This window comes from Equus caballus, chromosome 1 (assembly GCF_041296265.1).
Source record: "Equus caballus isolate H_3958 breed thoroughbred chromosome 1, TB-T2T, whole genome shotgun sequence".
NCBI lineage: Eukaryota > Metazoa > Chordata > Mammalia > Perissodactyla > Equidae > Equus > Equus caballus.
Window position 1 is genome coordinate 94280874 of NC_091684.1, and position 19127 is coordinate 94300000.

General features: G+C 40.9%; 1 protein-coding gene across 37 annotated transcripts in view; it reads left to right on the forward strand.

The window, feature by feature from the left end:
* PTPN20 (protein tyrosine phosphatase non-receptor type 20) overlaps positions 1 to 19127 on the forward strand; it is a 112931-nt gene that overhangs the window by 46866 nt on the left and 46938 nt on the right. For 23 of the 37 annotated variants that reach the window (XM_070265323.1, XM_070265316.1, XM_070265318.1 and 20 more), the window contains 2 exons: positions 3678 to 3775; positions 6335 to 6444. In XM_070265323.1, the coding sequence (XP_070121424.1) occupies positions 3678 to 3775; positions 6335 to 6444 (208 nt within the window). Of the gene's footprint in view, positions 1 to 3677; positions 3776 to 6334; positions 6445 to 19127 lie in introns of those variants that run through there. The other 14 variants (XM_070265395.1, XM_070265422.1, XM_070265367.1 and 11 more) reach the window with 1 other exon arrangement.

Here is a 19127-nt window from a genome sequence, read left to right on the forward strand (position 1 = left end):
GAGAAGGAATCTTTGGGGGACATTTCCCCTTGATATTTTAAAGTTAAATAATTAAAATACGCAGAGCAGCATTAACAAACGAGAGCTAGTGTAACTATAGTTATATCAGACAAAAGAGACTTAAAAGCAAAAAGCATGGACCAGTAAGAGGTCACCAAATAATACTGAAAGGTTTAATTCACAAGAAAGATATAAAATTCTAAGTTTATAAGTACCTAATAACAGCTTCTGAATATATAAAGCAGTATTTGACAGAATTGATAAATTCACTATGATAGTGAGCCATTTTAAAATATCTCTTTGATTAATAGATTAATAGATTAGATGGTTGAGTATAGAAATTACCAAAAAAAACCCCCACTATTAGCAAGCTAGATATAACAAACATATATAGAACTTGTATCCCAAAATTAGAGAACACACATTTTTTTTTCAAGCATACATGGACCATTTATAAAAATTTACTGTGTACCAAATCAAAATATACCTCAACCAATGTCAAATAATCTTTCTAGTACTGCCTGTGGTCTCTGACAAAGAAATTCAGTTAGAAGTCACAAAAAGATGAAACATACATTTGGAATTTAAAGACAAAAGGTGAAACATACAAAAAGATGAAACATACATTTGAAATTTAAAGGCACATACTTCTAAACTCATGGATCAAAGAAGAAACGATAAGGGACAGTCAAAGGATTTAGAATAGATTAAATACTAAGTTACTATGTATAAAAACCCGTGGTTTGTTCATTATGCAGTGGTTAGCAAATATAATGGTATAATCTATACTGTCACATTTACAAGGATACTGATATATAAGCACACATGGGAGTGAATCTAAGAAAAGGTGTGAATTGCATTTATTGAGAATATCACAAAATGTTTTGATGGATAACTGTTCATATTAATGGATAATAAGACAGTATAACAGAGATAACAGTTATCCCTAATTTAAACTACAAAATTAATTTAATTTCAATTAAAATTTTAAAGTTTGTGTGTGTGTGTATATTTGTGAGATTTGATCAGCTGATTCAAAAACTTACTTGGGAAAACAAGGCCAAGAATAGGCAAGACAGTATTAGGAAATGAAGGAAAAGTGTGTGTGTGGAGGAGGGAGCAGCTGGCACTGCAGATGATCAAGACTTATCTTAGGGGCCGGCCCGTGGCCGAGTGGTTAAGTTCACCAGCTCTGCTTGGGCAGCCTGGAGTTTTGCTGGTTCGGATCCTGGGCGTGGACATGGCACCACTCTTTAGGGCACGCTGAGGCAGCGACCCACATAGCACAACCACAAGGACCTACAACTAGAATATACAACTATGTACTGGGGACTTCGGGGAGAAGAAGAAAAATAGAAGATTGGCAACAGATGTTAGCTCGAGTGCCAATCTTTAAAACAAAAATGTCTTATCCTAAAGCTGTGGGAATTAAGGAAATGTGGTGATAGTATGGGAAGTGGCGGATAAGACCAATGAAACTGCATGGAGAGTCCAGAAAAAGACTCGTGCATTATGGGAACTCTTTGTGTGATGGGTGGTACTGTGGATGGAGTAGTCTGTTCACTTAATGGTGCTGCTACAATCGGTTGTTCTAATAGGAAAAATACGCTGCATTGCTACCTGTGAGGAAAGGTCAACACAGCCTTTTTTCCTTCACAATGAGAAAATAATCTTGCTTTGGCCTAGCACCCTCTTTCTCTGGAAACCTGATAAAAGTGGAATGTTGGCTGTGTTACTGGGCAGCATTGGTTGTGGTAAAAATGACTCCTGGACCAGAAGCGTTATGACAAGGGCGATAAATGTCCGATCAAATGTACAGATGGTGTGAATTTGGGAAGTCCTTGCTGTGATCCCCAGAGGTTAGGTTCATGGGTTGTTACAAGACATACTGGTTCCTGTGTAGCTTGAGCTTCTGAGCCAGGGAGCCTTAGGTACCTGCCCACGTAGCTGACCGCCTTACCCCTGAGCTGACCCTCGAATGCTGTTGGGGCCCAGAGGAGGGCAAGGCTAAGACTGTCCTGGTGACATGTTGTGGCCCCTGCTTATATCCTTCTGCAAAGCTCATCTGGCGCCAGGCGTGGCCTTTTGGATCTTGTGAGTGTCCAGGTGAAAGCAGGAGCGTTGGTGGTGGTTGGACAGAGTGAGCAAGTTACGCTATACACTCAGATTGATTCTAGGTGAGTTAAATCCCCAAATAGTAAAAGCAAAGCTTAACAAATTTTAGAAAAATATGTGAGAATTGTTATTTTTCTTACTCTCTTGGGAAAGAATTTTTTAAATGTATGTTTTATATATTATTCAAAATTGCAGCTAGCTAATCCATTAGAATTCAGTGTATTCTAAAATTCATACTGCTAAAATATAAGTTAACCTTATATTTCAGACAGTGCTTACTCATGTTAGGCTAAAGATATAGTAAATTATATGTTTTGCCTTGTTCAGCAAAATGAATATGCTTGATAGGAGTACTGGGTGGTTGTTTACATCTTTCCATTAACGTGCTTGTTTTTAAAATTGTGTTCGGGTCTTTGTTCTGGAATGACAGCTGTATATATACCCACACGAGGTATTCCAGTTCTCGGAAGTTTCATGGAATTAAGCAAAACACATACACACACACATTAGCCAGAGGGGAAAAGATTAAGTTTTACAAGATCAAGGTCATCAAAAGATGCTTTTAAAAGATGAAAAGACAGGACGTAGGCTGTGTCTGGAGATGCTGCCTGAGAAACAGAGAGGCATGAGATGGGGGCCAGACCGCGGAAGGCTGCCTGGCCTGGTGACCTGCTGTTCCTTTTGCTCAGGATGCTTCCCTGTCTCCTTGCTCAGCCGTCCTTTTCTCTCTCAAGTCCTGGCAGCTGTGTCTCAGCATACTCTGTCACTGCATTCATGCTTCTTGCCGGCTGTAATTCCCATGTGCTTGCTGCATATTTTCTCTCTTCTCATGAGAAATGTGTGCTCCACAAGGCTAAGACACACGCCTCTCTTGTTCAGTGTTTCATCTGTAGCACTTAGAACTGTATCTGTACATACTAGGTCCCCAGGAAAGAATTGTCAAATGAATGGATTAATTGAAGCAGAATTGAGGGCTAAGATATCGCTTACTAAATCTTTATTCGACTGTGATTTTTTCCCCTCTAATTGTGTTCAGTTTTGCTTACCAGTGGGCCAAGTGCTGTGGACAAGGCTGCACGTGCAACACAGTGGACGGAAGGTCCTCGGGCAGGACAAAACCTCACGGTCGAGACAGACTAGAATCACTGCATCAGTTATACACGTATTAAAATAACGAATAAATAGCGTGCTAGGAAATTGCTATTCATGGCTCCCTAAAAGTGATAAGCTTTCCTCTGGGTTGCAGTAATAATGTGGTGTTGTTTTTAAAGAAAACTGAAGGTTATTTTTACCAACTTTTGGAAAATAACTTGGGTGATTCAATAAAAATCACTTGTATATGTATCATCCTCTATACTCTGTTTTGACAGATTGGAAAATACTTAATAGGGAGTTACACATTTTGAGTGAGTTTCCAGGAATAGAAATCACACTGTGATTGTGGTTTTAATTCTATTATTAAGACCTGATTGCTCTTCGTAAGCTAGAGAAATCGTATTTCCTTTAAACTCTTATGTTCCTAAAATCATGGCCATAATTTTGTTTTTTTCTTATGCATGTAGGTTTTTGAAAATGAAGCTCGCCCAGAGAAAGTAGGAGTCTCTCTTCAGAATTTCCACCACAGAGATTATGAGGATCTTTTTGAAGACGCTGAAGACAGGTATGACTCCCGTGCTGCTTGAGGGAGTGTTGCGTGCGCTCACGTTCAGAGCCAGCCCTCTGAGCGGAGACGGCCAATAACGGCCCTCAAATGTTCAATGAACTGTTCAAGATGCAGCCCTTTGTAGTAAGTACAGCCTGATTTGGCTAGAATTAGGATGTATTTATGATCTCATAAGTATGGTATTAACACAAGAAAAAGATTTTCCTAAAGAATTCAACTTCTCTGTCATGTCAACCATTACCCAGTTCTGTAGCCTTCTGCACGTGTTGGAGCTCTTGGAGAGGGCAGGGTACCTAGATGTGGTAGAGCTCAGTACACAGCGAAATGGTATTAGAAATTATATCTGTTTCCAGAGAGAAACTAATGCCCTAGAAACAGTAGGACTGTTAGCATGGTGAATTCTTGGTTCTATATATGGAAAAATTTAAAGGATCAGGAGAAAAGTAAATTTCCGTTCGAATAATAATAGATCAGCAACTTACATGCTTATGAAATGTTCAAATTTATGATTTACATGAAAAACATATCGAATAAGGAAACATTTTATTGAGCCATATTTCCTTAGATATTTATAAGTAATATTAACCACAGTCCTGGAATAGCACTGAATTATAATGTGTATAGTATAAAACTTGTCTGTACAACTTTCAGAAGTGCATTAAATGAACAAATAATAGTGGCTCAGAGGGCATTTTGAGGTCCTATTCTATGCTAATAGTATAAACTATAGTATAATCAGTAGATACTAATTATATACTAAGCATTGTATACAAATACAAAATATTACATAGTTCTTGCCTTTTAGTTTACAGTTTAATTAAGGAAAGAGACGTTGAAAAACAAATTTAAATACAGTGTAGTAAATATTGTTATAGAGTCAAAGTCCACAGACTGTGCCTGGTACAGAAGGCAGAGAGCTGCACGGGGGGAGCTCCTCACCAGCTTCTTTGAAGAAAAGATACTTTGGTTGAATTTCGGGTCTTACATAAATAGAAATCTAGCAGGTGAAAAGGGAGGAAAGAAAATTTCAAGATGCGAGGAGCAGTTTGAGCAAAAGTAAGGAGTTGTGAAAATCCTTATTAATGCTGAGAGGTGTTATGTGTCGGGAGTTGTAGGGTATGTGTGAATTGGAAGGTCAGGGAGCTTGAGAAGATGAGAGGGAACGCTGAAACTATAATGTGGGCCAGGGTGTGAAGGGTCTCAATATATGTGAAACCGAGGAGTATACGTTTTATTGTCTGTGAGGAGGCACAGACGGAGTCTTTTTGTTTTATTCGTGCGTGTCTAGTGACTATCTATCATTATCCATTATCTAGAAGGGAGATTGCTGGTAGCAAGGTAGAAGTTAGCTGGTAGGAAATGGAGAACAACAACATTTATAGTAAGTCAAGAAAAGATGAAAAGGAGAAAGAGTTAAGAAACCTGAAATTACCCACAGAGACCAAAAAAGGGCATTTATTTTGTTAAGGTTGAAGCATAACGTGCATGAAGGAAATTAGTAGAGAGACGAAGAAAAAGTAGGCAGGAGCCAGGTTGCTAACGTCCAAAACGTAAGTGTCCAGTAAGGAGCCTTGTTTCATCCTGAAGTTGGTGGGCAGGTGTAATTAAATTTGAAGTTTAGGGCGAATTTTCTCCAGACATTGGAGATTAGACCCAGAAATCAAATGAGGAGGCTTTGTTAAGTGGGGTTGCAATTGAAAGTGCGACAGGAGCTGAGCAGATCACATCAATGAGGGCGTGGAGTACTGAGAGGTTGCAAAAGAAACAAAGCAAGTGTGGGCCACTATTTTAAAAATCTGTTGGAGTTAGAACAGTAGTTAGATGAAGACAGAAAGTTTAAAGTGTTTTCTGTTTTGAAGAGGAGAGAGAATCGAGTCTTCTTGTAAAGTGGAAGAGTTTGTAGATAGGAGGAGATTAATTCTACATATGTAAGAAAAGAGCACTTTAGAAAAATGTCTCAGAGGAGACAGGAGGCGTGGCGTTGAGAATGTAGAGGGAACCGGGAGAAAGCTAGGAGTAGTGAAGAAGGCTGATGCATCTAAGAATACACTGTAAAAGAGGAAGCTGAAGTTCCTGCTTTCTGGCTGCATTTTTCCAGAAGGGCCTATGTTGTTACCAGGGCAGAGAGTTAAGGTGGGGACTGCGTGAGGGTGCTGGTTCAGAACTGGCTGCAGTGGAGGAATGGGTTTAGGCAAAGCCAACAGGTACCTGCCCGTGTTTTCCAAATGCCTCTCTGCTGTTGCCAGAAACCCCAGTGCCCCCTGTGCCTTTCTCCCACAGCCGAGGCAAAGGAGGGAAGAGGAGGGTAGGTGGATTCATTCAAGGTGGCCAGTTTGCAGGGCAGGTGAAAGTGGGAGGCAGTTGTGAGCAGACATTGGGACTTTGGAATTCTCTCTTTGGAAGTGGACCAGTTCCAGGTGTTGACAATGGAAGTGGGTGGCTGAACTGAAATGGAGGTGAATGTCAATTGAATAATTAGTCTAGATTCTCAGGGATCCTTTCTTGAATGTATACATGCTCTGAAACCAGGAACCAATGTAGCCATTTCTTTTCTAGTGAGAGTGAACGCATCATGTGGTCAACCAGTAGCTCTTTCCTGCGGGACAGGTTGAGCAGTGAGGAAGAGCTGGCGGGCCCGTCCCAGCCTGCCTCCACTCGGCTTCACGGTAGGGCTTGGCTCTGGGCTACGAGCACACTCTGGGAAAGGCCATCCTTCAGAGGGAGCAGAAGGGAATTTCTAACACAGATGCAGGCGAGAGCTTGGAGGAACTTTGTAAAGTGGGGAAAACATGGTTTCCTAGGATTTTCTTTTGAAAATGAAGAATATGCTCCACACCCCACTTGCATAAGGGCAAATTTCTACCCTTTCTTTAAATATTTTACTATATCAAACATGCCAATTTAATAAAATGGCATGTTTATTTTTTTAAACTAGGGATTATAGGTTTGTATAGACTTAAATATGACCTGCTTCCTCATTTCCTTAATTTTAATTTGTTGCGCAGTATATTCTTTCTAAGTTAAAGAATAACTTTTTTGGGGTTACACGTAATCACAGGTTGTGGGAAAAAGGAAAATACAAATATGTATAATAAAATAAATAATACTGAAGAATGTTCTAAATTTTTTCTATGTATATGTATTTACATTTGTATATAATGTAAATATAACCATGAATATGTATGTATATGTATAATTTGGGTGTGTGAGTTTGGGGGATCACATACCTCAAGACCTTGGAGCTAGAGAGGACCTTAGAGATCCCCCATTTCAACCTCCTGTCACGTGCCAGAATCATCTTCTCTAGGGACTTTTTTTAATTTGAAAAATGTCAAATCTAATTAAGGCAATATCACCCTGTGAAATATTAAAATACAGGTCTCACACAGAAAGAGTTTACAAGAAAATTACTCTTAAAATATTGAAGTATATCTTACATATGGTAAAGTTCACCCTTTCTAGCTACAGTTCTGTGAGGTTAGACCAAGGACTTCCAGTGCCATCCGGATGCACTGCGTCTCCTTCACCCCTCCGCTATCTCTGTGCTCTTTTGCAGTCAACTTCTAACCCCTCCACCAGCACCTGCCAACCCATACCATTTCTGTTCTCTCTACTTTTGTCTTTTCCAAGGTGTCTTATAATGGGAGCGTAAATTTGTTCCCTTTTGAGTCCAGCTTCTTTCACTTAGTGTAGTGCTGTTGGCATTCATCCACACCATTCTGTTTATCAGTATTTAATCTTGTTTGCCAAACAGTATTCCATTGTGTGGCTACACCAGTTTATTTCTCCATTCACCAGCTGAGGGACATTCAGACTGTTTCCAGATTTGGGCAGTTATGGATAAAAGCACTGCAAACATTCACATCCTGGTTTTGTATAAACCTAAGTTTCCATTTCTTTAAGGTGAATATGTAGGAGTGGGAGTCATAAGTCGTAAGTGTATTTCTGACTCATAAGTATGTCACTGTCAAACCGTTATCCAAACACGCTGTAACAATAGGCTTTTTACTTTTTTCCCTCATAGCCCCTTTTTCCTCTTTGTGTTTCAGTTAAGGTAATTTTTATCAACCCGTCTTCACTGATTGACTCTTCCCTGGGCTGTGTTGCGTCTACTAATAGACCATTGAAAGCATTCTGTAGCTCTTTACAGTGTTTTTATTGTTAACGCATCCATTTGACGTTATCTTATGGTTTCTGTCTCCGTTCAAATTCCTCAGCTGTTCATGCATTTTTGTTCACCTTTTACACAAGAGCTTGAACATATTAATCATAGTTATTTAAAATTCCCTCTCTGATAAATCTAACAGATGGGTAATTTCTGAGTTTTTTCTGTTGATTGCTTTGTTTTTTGACAGTGATTTTTGTTGTCGCTGCTGCTGCTTCTTTGTGTGTCTTGTAAGTTTTGATAGAGTGTTGGTGTCGGGCATAGAAAAGTAGAGATTGAGGTAAATAGAATTTATGCCTGGAAATAGTCATACCTGTTCCTCTGCTAGGCCATTGGTATTGGTTCTTGATTTAGCATGATTAGGACGTGAGTTGGATTTTGGTTTTGTGTCACTGTCATTACCTACGGTGACCCATTGACTTATAATCCCTCAAGATTTAGCTTGTGCTTAGGGTGGCAGCTGGAGCGCTAGAGAGTTTCTCTTAACATCCCAGTTCTGTCCTTGGCTTTAGCCTTCCCCCTGTGCCCATGCTTTAGAAGGGGTCTTCTCCACACTCGTGCCTTCTCCAGCAGGAGACTGGAGCTTGCCAGCCTGGAGAGGAGAGCAGGGCAGCTCTCTGTTGTCCTGACCCAGTCTCAGCCTCAGGCAGGTCCTCTGTCCCTGGTTCCTGTGATGCTGCCCTCCTCTCTGGCCTCCTCACTCTGCCTTCTATTTGCAGCAGGTCTACTGTGGGAGAGGGTTCCTGTCCCTCACCTAGAGGTAGGAGACTCAGAATAGGATTGGTAAGGATCCTGAGCTCACTGTTTCCTGCCCCTCCTCCAGGAGTAGAGGATTTTTCTGTTGCCCTTTTCCTGACTGACGTGGGTCTTCACCTGTGCACAGCAAGCTCGGCTGCTATTCCCCTGCAGTTAGACTTCTGTTCCATGCCAGAGGTGGGTCCAAGTGGGGCTTCGTGCACTCACCACAGGGGCAGTGGCTCTCTGCTCCGCGCCCACACCACTGAAGGGAGGATTCCTTCCATTTCCCACCCTGTCTCCAGTCCTCCTTCTGAGCACTTGCTCCAGGTCTGTTGAGTCTGCGAGGGGTGTATACTCTCTTTGCATCTGTGGCTTCCTGAGGAGCTATACTTTCACACTAGCCCCCCTTCAGCCTTCAGCAATATATTCAGCTTTTCATCGGAATACTGCTTTCTCACTTGTATAGTGTCTGACATCTTTCTCCCACCAGCTGCCATGAGTGAGCCAGTGTTCGTGACCTGTCTCTCCTTAGAGGAGCCTGTCTTTCCTTAGTTTTCAGACTGCTTGCTTGCCCTGCAACCAGAGCTCTCTGATGGGTTTGAAAATTTTATTTTGTTTTTTTTTTTACTTCTATATGCTGTTAGTGTATGAGTAGTGCTCATACAAACTTTCTACATTTTAGGCAGAAGTGGAATTTTGAATGTAAATGTATTTTTAGAATAAAAACAAGAGCATATTCATTTGTAAATATATCTTTTTAGTAAGCATATATTTACACTACAGTTTTTAGAAGCCAAATAATATTCCATGGTATGACTGCACAATTATCTATATAGTCAGTCTCTTCTTGTTGTTCACCTTGGGTAGTTCTTGTTAAAATATTATTATATTGTACGCTGATGTGATAAACGTCCGTGGAACTAAGTCTTTGGGCGTGTTCTTAGATTGAGTTGAAAGAAAGAAGGAAAGCTTTATTGAAGCTGCTACTGCTGTAGCAGCAGCAGGAAGCCCGTGGTCTCAGATCAGTGCCAGCCAAGCAAGTGGTTTTGAGGGGTTTTAAAGGAAAAGCGGTGACATTCTGAGTGACAGAAGAACAAGAAACTTGCAGTTGGTATATCTAGGGTTATTCTTTTGAGTTCTATCTGTGTTTAGGTATGAGAACTAGATGGTTTTGTGTGGCTTTGTATGGTCCCCTAGTGACAACTAGTGTTGGTGGCAAATGACATTTGCTTCTGTACATCAGGAGCACGCAGTGGCCCAGCTCTTAGAAGCAAGGCCTGGTCTCGGGGGAAGCAGACAGCAGCTGCTCTTCTTTCGCAGCTCCCTGCTTTTCATTTTCCTTTAGGGTGATGGTTGGGCTCCTCTGGGGTCTGTTACTGAGATCTGCATTAACAGAGGATTAATGACCAGAAAATAGAAAGAACTGCAAATTAATAAGTAAAAGACAAACAACTCAAGAGAAAACTGGGCAGAAATGTTGCTGTGGACTGTGCTTTTCTGCCACCCCAAAATCCGTACACGGAAATCCTAATCCCCAAAGTGGTGGCATTTGGAGACAGGGCCTTTGGGAGGTGACTGAGTTTGAATGAGGTCATGGGGGTGGAGCCTTCCTAACGCAAGTAAGTGGTGCCCTTATGAGAGGGCGAGGGGAGCAGAGCTTGCTCCCTCCACCATGTGGGGATGTAGCAAGAAAGCGGCCATCTATAGATCAGGGAGAGGCTTCTCACCAGGAGCCCGGCCGTACTGATACCCTGATCTCTGACTTCTAGGCTCCAGAGCTGTGAGAAATGTGTCTGTTCGTGAAGCCCCCAGTCTGTGGTGTCTGTTACAGCAGCGTGACTAAGACAGAAATTAGTGCTGAGAAGTGGGTGCGGCGGCGACAGACGCCTGAGCCTGTGGGAGCAGCGGTGGAGCTGGGTGATGGGGAGAGGCTGGGAGAGTTTTGAGGCGCATGCTGGAAAAAGCTGATATTGTCGTGCAGAGACTTTTAAGGTGATTCTGGTGAGAGCTCAAAAAGAGAAAGAGGAAAGCTGTGGAGAAAGCGTCCATCTTCTTAGAGAAGAGGTGAGTAATCATGTTAAGAATGTTGACAGAAATAGGGCTGATGAAGTCTCAGATGGAAGTGGGGAACGTGTTATACGGCAGTGGAGAAAGCTGGTCCTTACTATAAGGTGACAGAGGTCTTGGCTGAATCGTGCTTGTCTTCTAGTGTCTGTGGAAGACAGAACTTGTGAGGGAATTTCTGGCAAATTGAATCAGTGGCTTGGTTCCCCCAGCTGTTTATAGTAAAATGTGAAAAGAGAGAAATGAATTGAAGATGGAATTGTTAAGCAAAAAGGAACCAGAACTTAAAGATTTGGAAAATTCTCAGCTGATCCATATTGCAAGAAAAGAGAACTTGAGAAGTGTGGCCTGTTTGATAGGGGTATTAGTATGGGTATGAGCCAGGGACCTGATCAGCCATCTCAACAGGAAGCCAGGCGCTATTCTTCAAGGGCCAGAAAGAATGACTGCCAGGGTGAATCAGAGACCATTGGGGCTGCCACTCCCACCTCAGGCCCAGAGTGTACTGTTGTGGGGTGTGGGTGCAGCGGGGCTGCCCAGAGCCATGGTGGCAGGACCAACACCACTGCCCAGCAGAGCTACGGAGGTGGGACTGCTGCCCCAGGGAGTCCTAGGGACGGGCCTCTGCCCTAGTGAGACTGGAGGGCAGAGAATCGAGTCAAAGAGGGGTGTTCTTGAGTCCTAAGGTTTGATGGAGTTTGCCCTGCTGGGCTTTGGACTTACTCGGGATCAGTCACCTTCTCTTCCCATTTCCCCTTTTGAAATTGGAATGTTTATCCTTGCCTGTCCTACTGTTGTATCTTTGGAACCCCATGAGTTATCTGGTTCCACAGCTGGAGAGGACTTTTGCCCCAGGACGAGGCATCCCTCCAGTCTCACCCGCATCCGCCTTAGGTGATAGTTAGATGAGACTTTGGGTTCTAGACTTGAGAGCTGATGCTGAACAAGTTAAGACTTCTGGGGCTGTTGAGGTGGAATGAAGGTATTTTGCATGTGAGAAAGACATAAACTTTGGGGGCCCAGGGGGAGTGCTATGGACTGAATGTGTCCCCCTCAAATTCGTGTGAAGGCATTTGGAGGTGGCGCCTTTGGGAGGTGATTGAGTGTGAATGAGGTCATGAAGGTGGAGCCCTTGTGCCGGGATTGGTGCCCTTATAAGGGACGAGGGAACGAGAGCTCTCTCTTTCCACCATGTGAAGGTACAGCAAGGAAGCAGCCATCTGTAAACCAGGAAGAGGCCATTCACCAAGAACCCGACCATGTTGGCGTCCTGACCTTAGACTTCAAGCCTCCAGAACTGTGAGAAATAAATGTTTGCTGTCTGACCTGCCTAGTCTGCGGCCATTTGTTATAGCAGCCGGAGCTGACCAAGACAGACATCAACAGGCACTTCACCGAAGAGGAAATATGAAAAGACGTGCAACCTAACTTTGAATCAGGGAAGTGAAAATTGAACCACAGTGGAAAAACAATTTACACTGACTAGATTGTGAAAAATTTAAAAACGTGATGGTAGTCAACATTGGTGAGTACGGGGCACAATGGAAGACAGCTTGGCATTTTCTAATACGCGTGCACCCTGTGCCTTAGCAGTTCCTTTCCTAGTTGTTAGCTTAGAGAAAGCTTTCCCTTTTGCTCCAGAAGATGTATGCAAAGGTCTTCATCCTGCCCTTGTTTGTAATGGCCTTAAAGTATAAACAACTCAGATGTCCTTCACGCAGGAATAGATGCATTTGTTGTAGTATATTCATTTAATTTGAAAATGAAGAAACTCATCTAGATGTAATCTCAGCATAAAAGCCAAGATTTGAAAGAAAATATGATTCTATCTACATAAATTTGCAAAATATGCAAAAGAGCATATGTGGTCAACAAAACAAGACAAGATCAAGGGAATGATAACACAACCCAGAAGAGTGGTTATTCCCGAGGGAGCGAGTGGGTGGGGGGCAAGTGGGGACATCAGAGGCAATGGTAATGCTCTCTTATATTTTATTTTTATTTTTTTAATTGAGATTCATAACAGTGTACATCATTGTGAAATTCCAGTTGTACATTATTTCTTGTCTGTCACCACGTAGGTGCTCCCCTTCACCCCCTGTGCTCGCCCTCCAGTAATGTTCTCTTTTAATTTGGATTGTTGTTATTTTTATACCTTAAAGATATTTAACTATTACTTTTCACCTACTCAATCCTTGATAAAATATTTTAAAAGTCCCAATTAAAAAAAATTTAAACTACATACTTAATATATGCTTATTATATTATTAAAAATCAATGCAAGGAAATATAAAGAAAAAGTTAGTAATTTCTTCCCATCATCAGAAATCTTGACTCAGAGGTAACCAATATTGATAGTTTCTCTCTGAACACATAAGGATATAAAAACATAGATTTTCTGTTTAAAGTTTAAATAAAAATTGTGCTATACGTTACTCTGCAAGCTTATTTTTTTAAACTATATCATGTATATAGGTTAACACATACTCTAACATGACATTAATGGCTGCCTAATATTCTATTTTGTAGAAATCCTGTAATAAACTGAGCCATTCTCCATGTGGCTTTTCCCCATTGCTCACCTGTACTGTATGTTCTTCCACACATCATTTCCTAGGTACTGGTGCTTTTATTTGGGTTAGATTCCCTGAAGTAGCATGACTAAGTCAAAGTATATGTTCAACTTATATTTTAATAGGTAACATCAGATTTCTTTCCAGAAGGTTAGAGCAATTTATTCTTGCTGTAGCTGTTTGGAAGTGTCCAATTTCACACATTCTTTTTTTTTTTTTTTTTTGAGGAAGATTAACCCTGAGCTAACATCTGCTGCCCACCCTCCTCTTTTTTGCTGAGGAAGCCAGGCCTTGAGCTAACATCCGTGCCCATCTTCCTCTACTTTATATGTGGGACGCCTACCACAGCATGGCAAGCCAAGCAGTGCCATGTCCACACCCAGGATTCGAGCTGGTGAACCCCCAGGCTGCTGAGAAGCGGAACGTGCGAACTTAACCACTGTGCCACCAGGCCAGCCCCAATTTCCCACATTCTTATCGTCACTAGATAACTCTCTAATGTCTGCCAATTTGATGTATGAAAGTAACACTTCCTTATTACTCTAATTCACCTTGTCCTGATTGCTACTGAGAGCAAGTATCTTGTTTTATGTTTGTTAGCCTCTTCTTTCATTTGCATATTTATATCCTTTGCCCATTTTTTCTTATTAATTTATAGGAACTCTCACATGTTTGAAATCTTAACACCTTGCCTGTCTGACAAATATATTTTAAATTCTGCTCCCGCTCCATACCTTAAGAGGGGAAACCTTCAAAAACATTCTGGGTTTCTAGAATGTTTAAAAAGATCTTTACTGGAAGACTATACAAATACTCTCCTGATTTTTCCCCAGAATTTTCATTCATTCATTCATTTACTCACGTTGCTTGGATCACTAATCCATCTGCAGTTAATTGCTAAATATGGCAGAAGTGTAGACAAGCAGACGGTTATACCAGCGCCATTCACTAAATAAACCACCTTTCACAACTGAATTTAAATATGCTTTTATCACATATTAAGTTCCCCAAAGTGTTTAGATCCCTTTCTCTTCCCCACACTTTTTCCCTGATTGACTTTTTTGTTCCTGTGGACATTTTATTCTGTTTTGATTATCATAGTTCTAAGCAATATCTAAAAAGGCAAATCCTCCCCCTGATTTTTTAAAAATAAATATTTGTAGGCTGGGGCTGGCCCGGTGGCCGAGTGATTAAGTTCGTGCGCTGTGCTGCAGGCGGCCCAGTGTTTCGTTGGTTCGAATCCTGGGCGCGGACATGGCACTGCTCATCAAACCACGCTGAGGCAGCGTCCCACATGCCGCAACTAGAAGGACCCACAACGAAGAATATACAACTATGTACCGGGGGGCTTTGGGGAGAAAAAGGAAAAAAAATAAAACCTTAAAATAAATAAATAAATAAATATTTGTAGGCTATTTGGGCAAGTTATTGCTATGTAATTTTAAATTGTTTTGTTCATTCCCGTGGAAACCACTGTGAAATTCAGACTAGAGTGGCATGACATGTCTATTTATTTGGGAAGGATTGGCGTTTTTATGACATTAAGTTCTTCTCTCTGTGTAAAGAATGAGGTGAGTCAGAAGATCAGCCACAGTGTGTCCAGTCTGCAAAATGGCTGTTATTTCCCGTTCTCCTTCTGCATCTCACACAAGAGCCTCTCTCGTGGACCTTCTTGACTGGAAACATTCAGGAAATGGAGGTCTGGGAAAAGTAGCTTAGCCTAGCCGTGTTGACTATTGCAAAGTCACCACGGTTCATCCCTTGTCAACTTGGCACCCAGACACATCTCTTTAAATTGCACTTAATCTCCAAATAAAAACAAAATTATGCTTCCATCTGTGATAGTAACAACTATCCTGCGTGCAACTGGAAACACACACTCACCCTGTCCCAAAGGAAGATGCAAAGTCTCTTTTTTTGTCTTTGAGTGATGGTCTTTCTTCTTCAGCTGATTCACACTCCCCTTCAATATCCTGTGAAAGAAAATAAAAAGATCTGGGGTGTGTGTGTGTGTGTGTGTATATATATATGAATGTATATGAATATCTGCTATGTATGCATATTTTATCTGATACATATACATATCAGATATTCATATAGAAAAAGGAAGAAATACTTGTAACTATTACATGCTCGTTTGTGCAGCCTGTCACATGGTTGTATCTGGCGTCTGTAACTCCCTTCTCCTACCCCTTTCATATTCTCATTGATCTCAGTAAGCACCTCAGTTGCTCGTTGTTCCTTGTCTGGTAGTGACACAAACCTTCATTCCAGAAGGGTCTGGGCTAAGAGCAGGCGTGCCTAAATTACATTGTTGTAGTTTTCCATTCACTTTAATCACCTGGGAGTCCTCTAGAAGCTCACCTGCGTTCTAGACACGCTCTTTCTTACTCCTATTGTTCAGCAGAGACCCAATTTCCCATTGAAATTTAGAGTCAGCCACATCAAGCATTACAGTAACCCCCTTTGCCCGTTAATTCAGTAGCTTGAGGAGCCCAGAATGGCCTGGTGGCGTTCCCCGCATGTATCTCGATGGGATCATTGTCGTGTCCCCTGATGGAAGCTTTCCTTTCTCTGTTTAGGTGTACTTTGATTTCTTTCCTTGGTATTTAGTGTTTTGTAGTTTTAAATGTACAGATCTTGTACGTATTTTGTTAGATTTTTATCTCAGTATTTCATATGTCTTGGTGCTATTGTCAATGGGACTTTTAAAAAATACTTTAACTTCCCTTGTTCATTGCTGGTATATAGAAATATGATTGTTTTTTGGATATTGCCCTCCTGTCTTTTTACGTTGTTAAATTCACTGTTAATTCTGGGAGTGTTTTTATATGTTTCTTTTTTGGAATTTTCCTATGTAGACACTCACATTGTCTGTGAAGTAAGTTTTGCTTTTCTACGTTTCCAATGTGTATGCCTTTCATGTCTTTTTCTTAACTTATTGCACTAGCTAGGACCTTTGCTGGGAGGTTGAATAAGAATACACAAGTGGATTCCATGTTAGGGAAAGCATTCTGTTTTTTATCGTTAAATATAATGTTAACTGTAGGATTTTTGTGGATTCCTTTTATCAGATTGAGGAAATTCTCCCTACTTTTAGTTTGCTGAGCGTTTTTATCATGAATTCATGTTGAATTTTGTGCAGTGCTTTTTCTGCATCTACTGAGATGATCATATAGTTTTTTCTCTTTTCTCTGCAGGTAGTGAGTTACTATGGTTGATTTTCAAATGTTAACCCTGCTTTGCATTCCTGGGATAAGCCCAGCGTGGTGTATTACCCTTTTAATATGTAGCTTGATTTGATTTGCTAGTATTTTGCTGAGGGTTTTTGCATTTGTGTTCATGATAGACGTTGATCTGTAGTTATCTTTTCTGTGATGGCTTTTTCTGGTTTGAGTATCAGAGTAATGCTGTCCTCATAAAATGAGCTGGGACGTGTTCCCTCCTCTTTTATATTCTGGAAGAGTTTGTACAAAATTGCTGTTATGTCTCCCTTAAATGTTTGGTAGAAGTCACCAGTGAAGCCATCTGGTTCTAGAGTGTGTTTGTGAGGTTTTAAAATACATATTTGTATTCATTTTCTAGGGCTTCCGTAACTGGGTAGCTTACACAGCAGAAATTTATTTTCTCACATTTCTGGAGGCTAGAAGTCCAAGATCAAGGTTTGAGCAGTTTTGGTTTCTTCCGAGGCCTCTGTCCTTGGCTTATAGGTGGTCTCTTCTCCTTAAATCTTCAGTGGTCTTTCCTCCATGTGTATTTGTGTCCTAATCTCCTCTCCTCACAGGGACTCTGGTCATATTGGGTCAGGGCACACCCTAATAACCTCATTTTAACGTAATTACCCCTTTAAAGACCCTATCTCCGAATACAGTCAGATTCTACTGTACTGAGGTTAGGACTTCAACATATACAATTTTGAGGAGATGCGGTTCAGCCCATAACAGTGTTCAATGTCTTTAATTGATATAGGAATGTTAGGTTAGCTCTTTCTTTAATGAGCTTTGGCAGTTTGTGTCTTTAAATGCATTTGTCCCATTCATATCAGTTGTCTAATTTATGGAAATGGAGTTATTCCTAATATTTCCTTATTAACTTTGTAATGTCTGAATTGGTGCCGTCTCTTCTATTCTTGATTTGGTAAACTGTGTTTTTTCTCTTTGTTTCTTGACCAGTTTGGTTTGAGATTTATCAATTTTATTGATCCTTTCTAAGAACTAGCTTTTAGTGTCATTTATTTTCCCTATTGTTTTCAATTTCATTGATTTCTTCGTTGATATGAGTTCTTTCTTCTTTCCTAATATAAGACAACAAGTCTTCCTGTGGATACTGCTTTAGCAGCATTCCAGACTTTTGCATGTTTTTATTGACATTTAGTTCCAAATGTTTCTCATTCTCAGTGGCCAAAGCTGGAAGAATTGGAGCAACAATACAATGTAGGCTTGGATTATAACCCAAAGTATAAAATACATATCTGTGAGTTCATACTGATATCAGTACATTATTGGATAGAATAATAGATGGGGAGAAGAGACAAATCTCCCCTGCAGAAGAATTCCAAATAAATGATGGGGATTCTCCACTCTAAAGGAGTGGGAGCTCTACTCCCACCCTCAAGTGTGGGCTCACAGTGATTTTCCTCCAGAGTACAGCGTGGAAAGGGTCTGCACATAGAGAAGAACTGTGTTGTGAGGAGCCTGACGCACAGCTGCAGCCGGGGTTCGAGGCCAGCATCAGCAGTCACAAATCATGTTGACAAGTTTGTACCCTTGACATGATGTGATGAATATGGCACTTTCCTCTGTGACCTCCCCCAAAACCCATAACCCCAGGCTAATGGTGGGAAAAACATCAAATTCCAATAGCAGGGCATCCTGGAATATATCCGATCAGCCCTCCTCAAACTGTCAAAGTTGTCAAACACAGGGAAAGTCTGAGACTGCATCACAGACAAGAAGAACCTAAGGAGACGGGAGAGCTAAAAGTACTGTGGAATCTAGATGGGATCCTGGACCAGTAAAAGATGGTGAGGAAAACTGAAGGAATCTGAATGAAGAGTGGACTTTAGTTAACGATAATGTATTAATATTGGTTCATTAACTGGAACAAATGGACCATCCTAATGTAAGACGTTAAGAATACAGGAAACTGTAGCAACAGATGTATGGGAATTCTCTGTATTATCTACTAAATTTTTGTAAATATAAATCTGTTCCAAACAATGAAGTCTCTTTTTTAAAAATGTTCTTTAATTTCTCTTGTGACTCCTTCTTTGATTCCTGGGTTACTTAGAAGTATGTTTTTTACTTTCCAAATATTGATGTTTAGTTAATACCATTATGGTCCAGGGGCATTCTTTATTTTTTTATTTTTTGCTGAGGAAGATTCACCCTGAGCTAATATCCACTGCCTGCTAATATCTACTGCCAATCTTCCTCTTTTTAAATTTTTTTCGAATGTGAGCACCACCGTAGCATGGTCACTGACAAACAAGCGGTGTAGGTCCGTGCCCGGGAACCAAACCTGGGCTGCTGAAGCAGAGCACGCCAAACTTAACCAGTAGACCATTGGGGCTAGCCCCCAAGGGCATGCTTTATGTCAATTCTTTTAAATTTATTAAGGTTTGAGTTTTGGCCTAGTATAGGGTCTATCTGGGTAAGGTTCCATGTGCACTTGAGAAGAATTTTTATTCTGTTGTTGGAAGGCCTGTTTTATAAAGGTCACTTAGGTCAAACTGTTGTCCAGTTCTTTTGTGTCCTTACTGATTTTCTCTGTACTTGTTCCAGTGATTCCTGAGCGAAGAGTATTGACG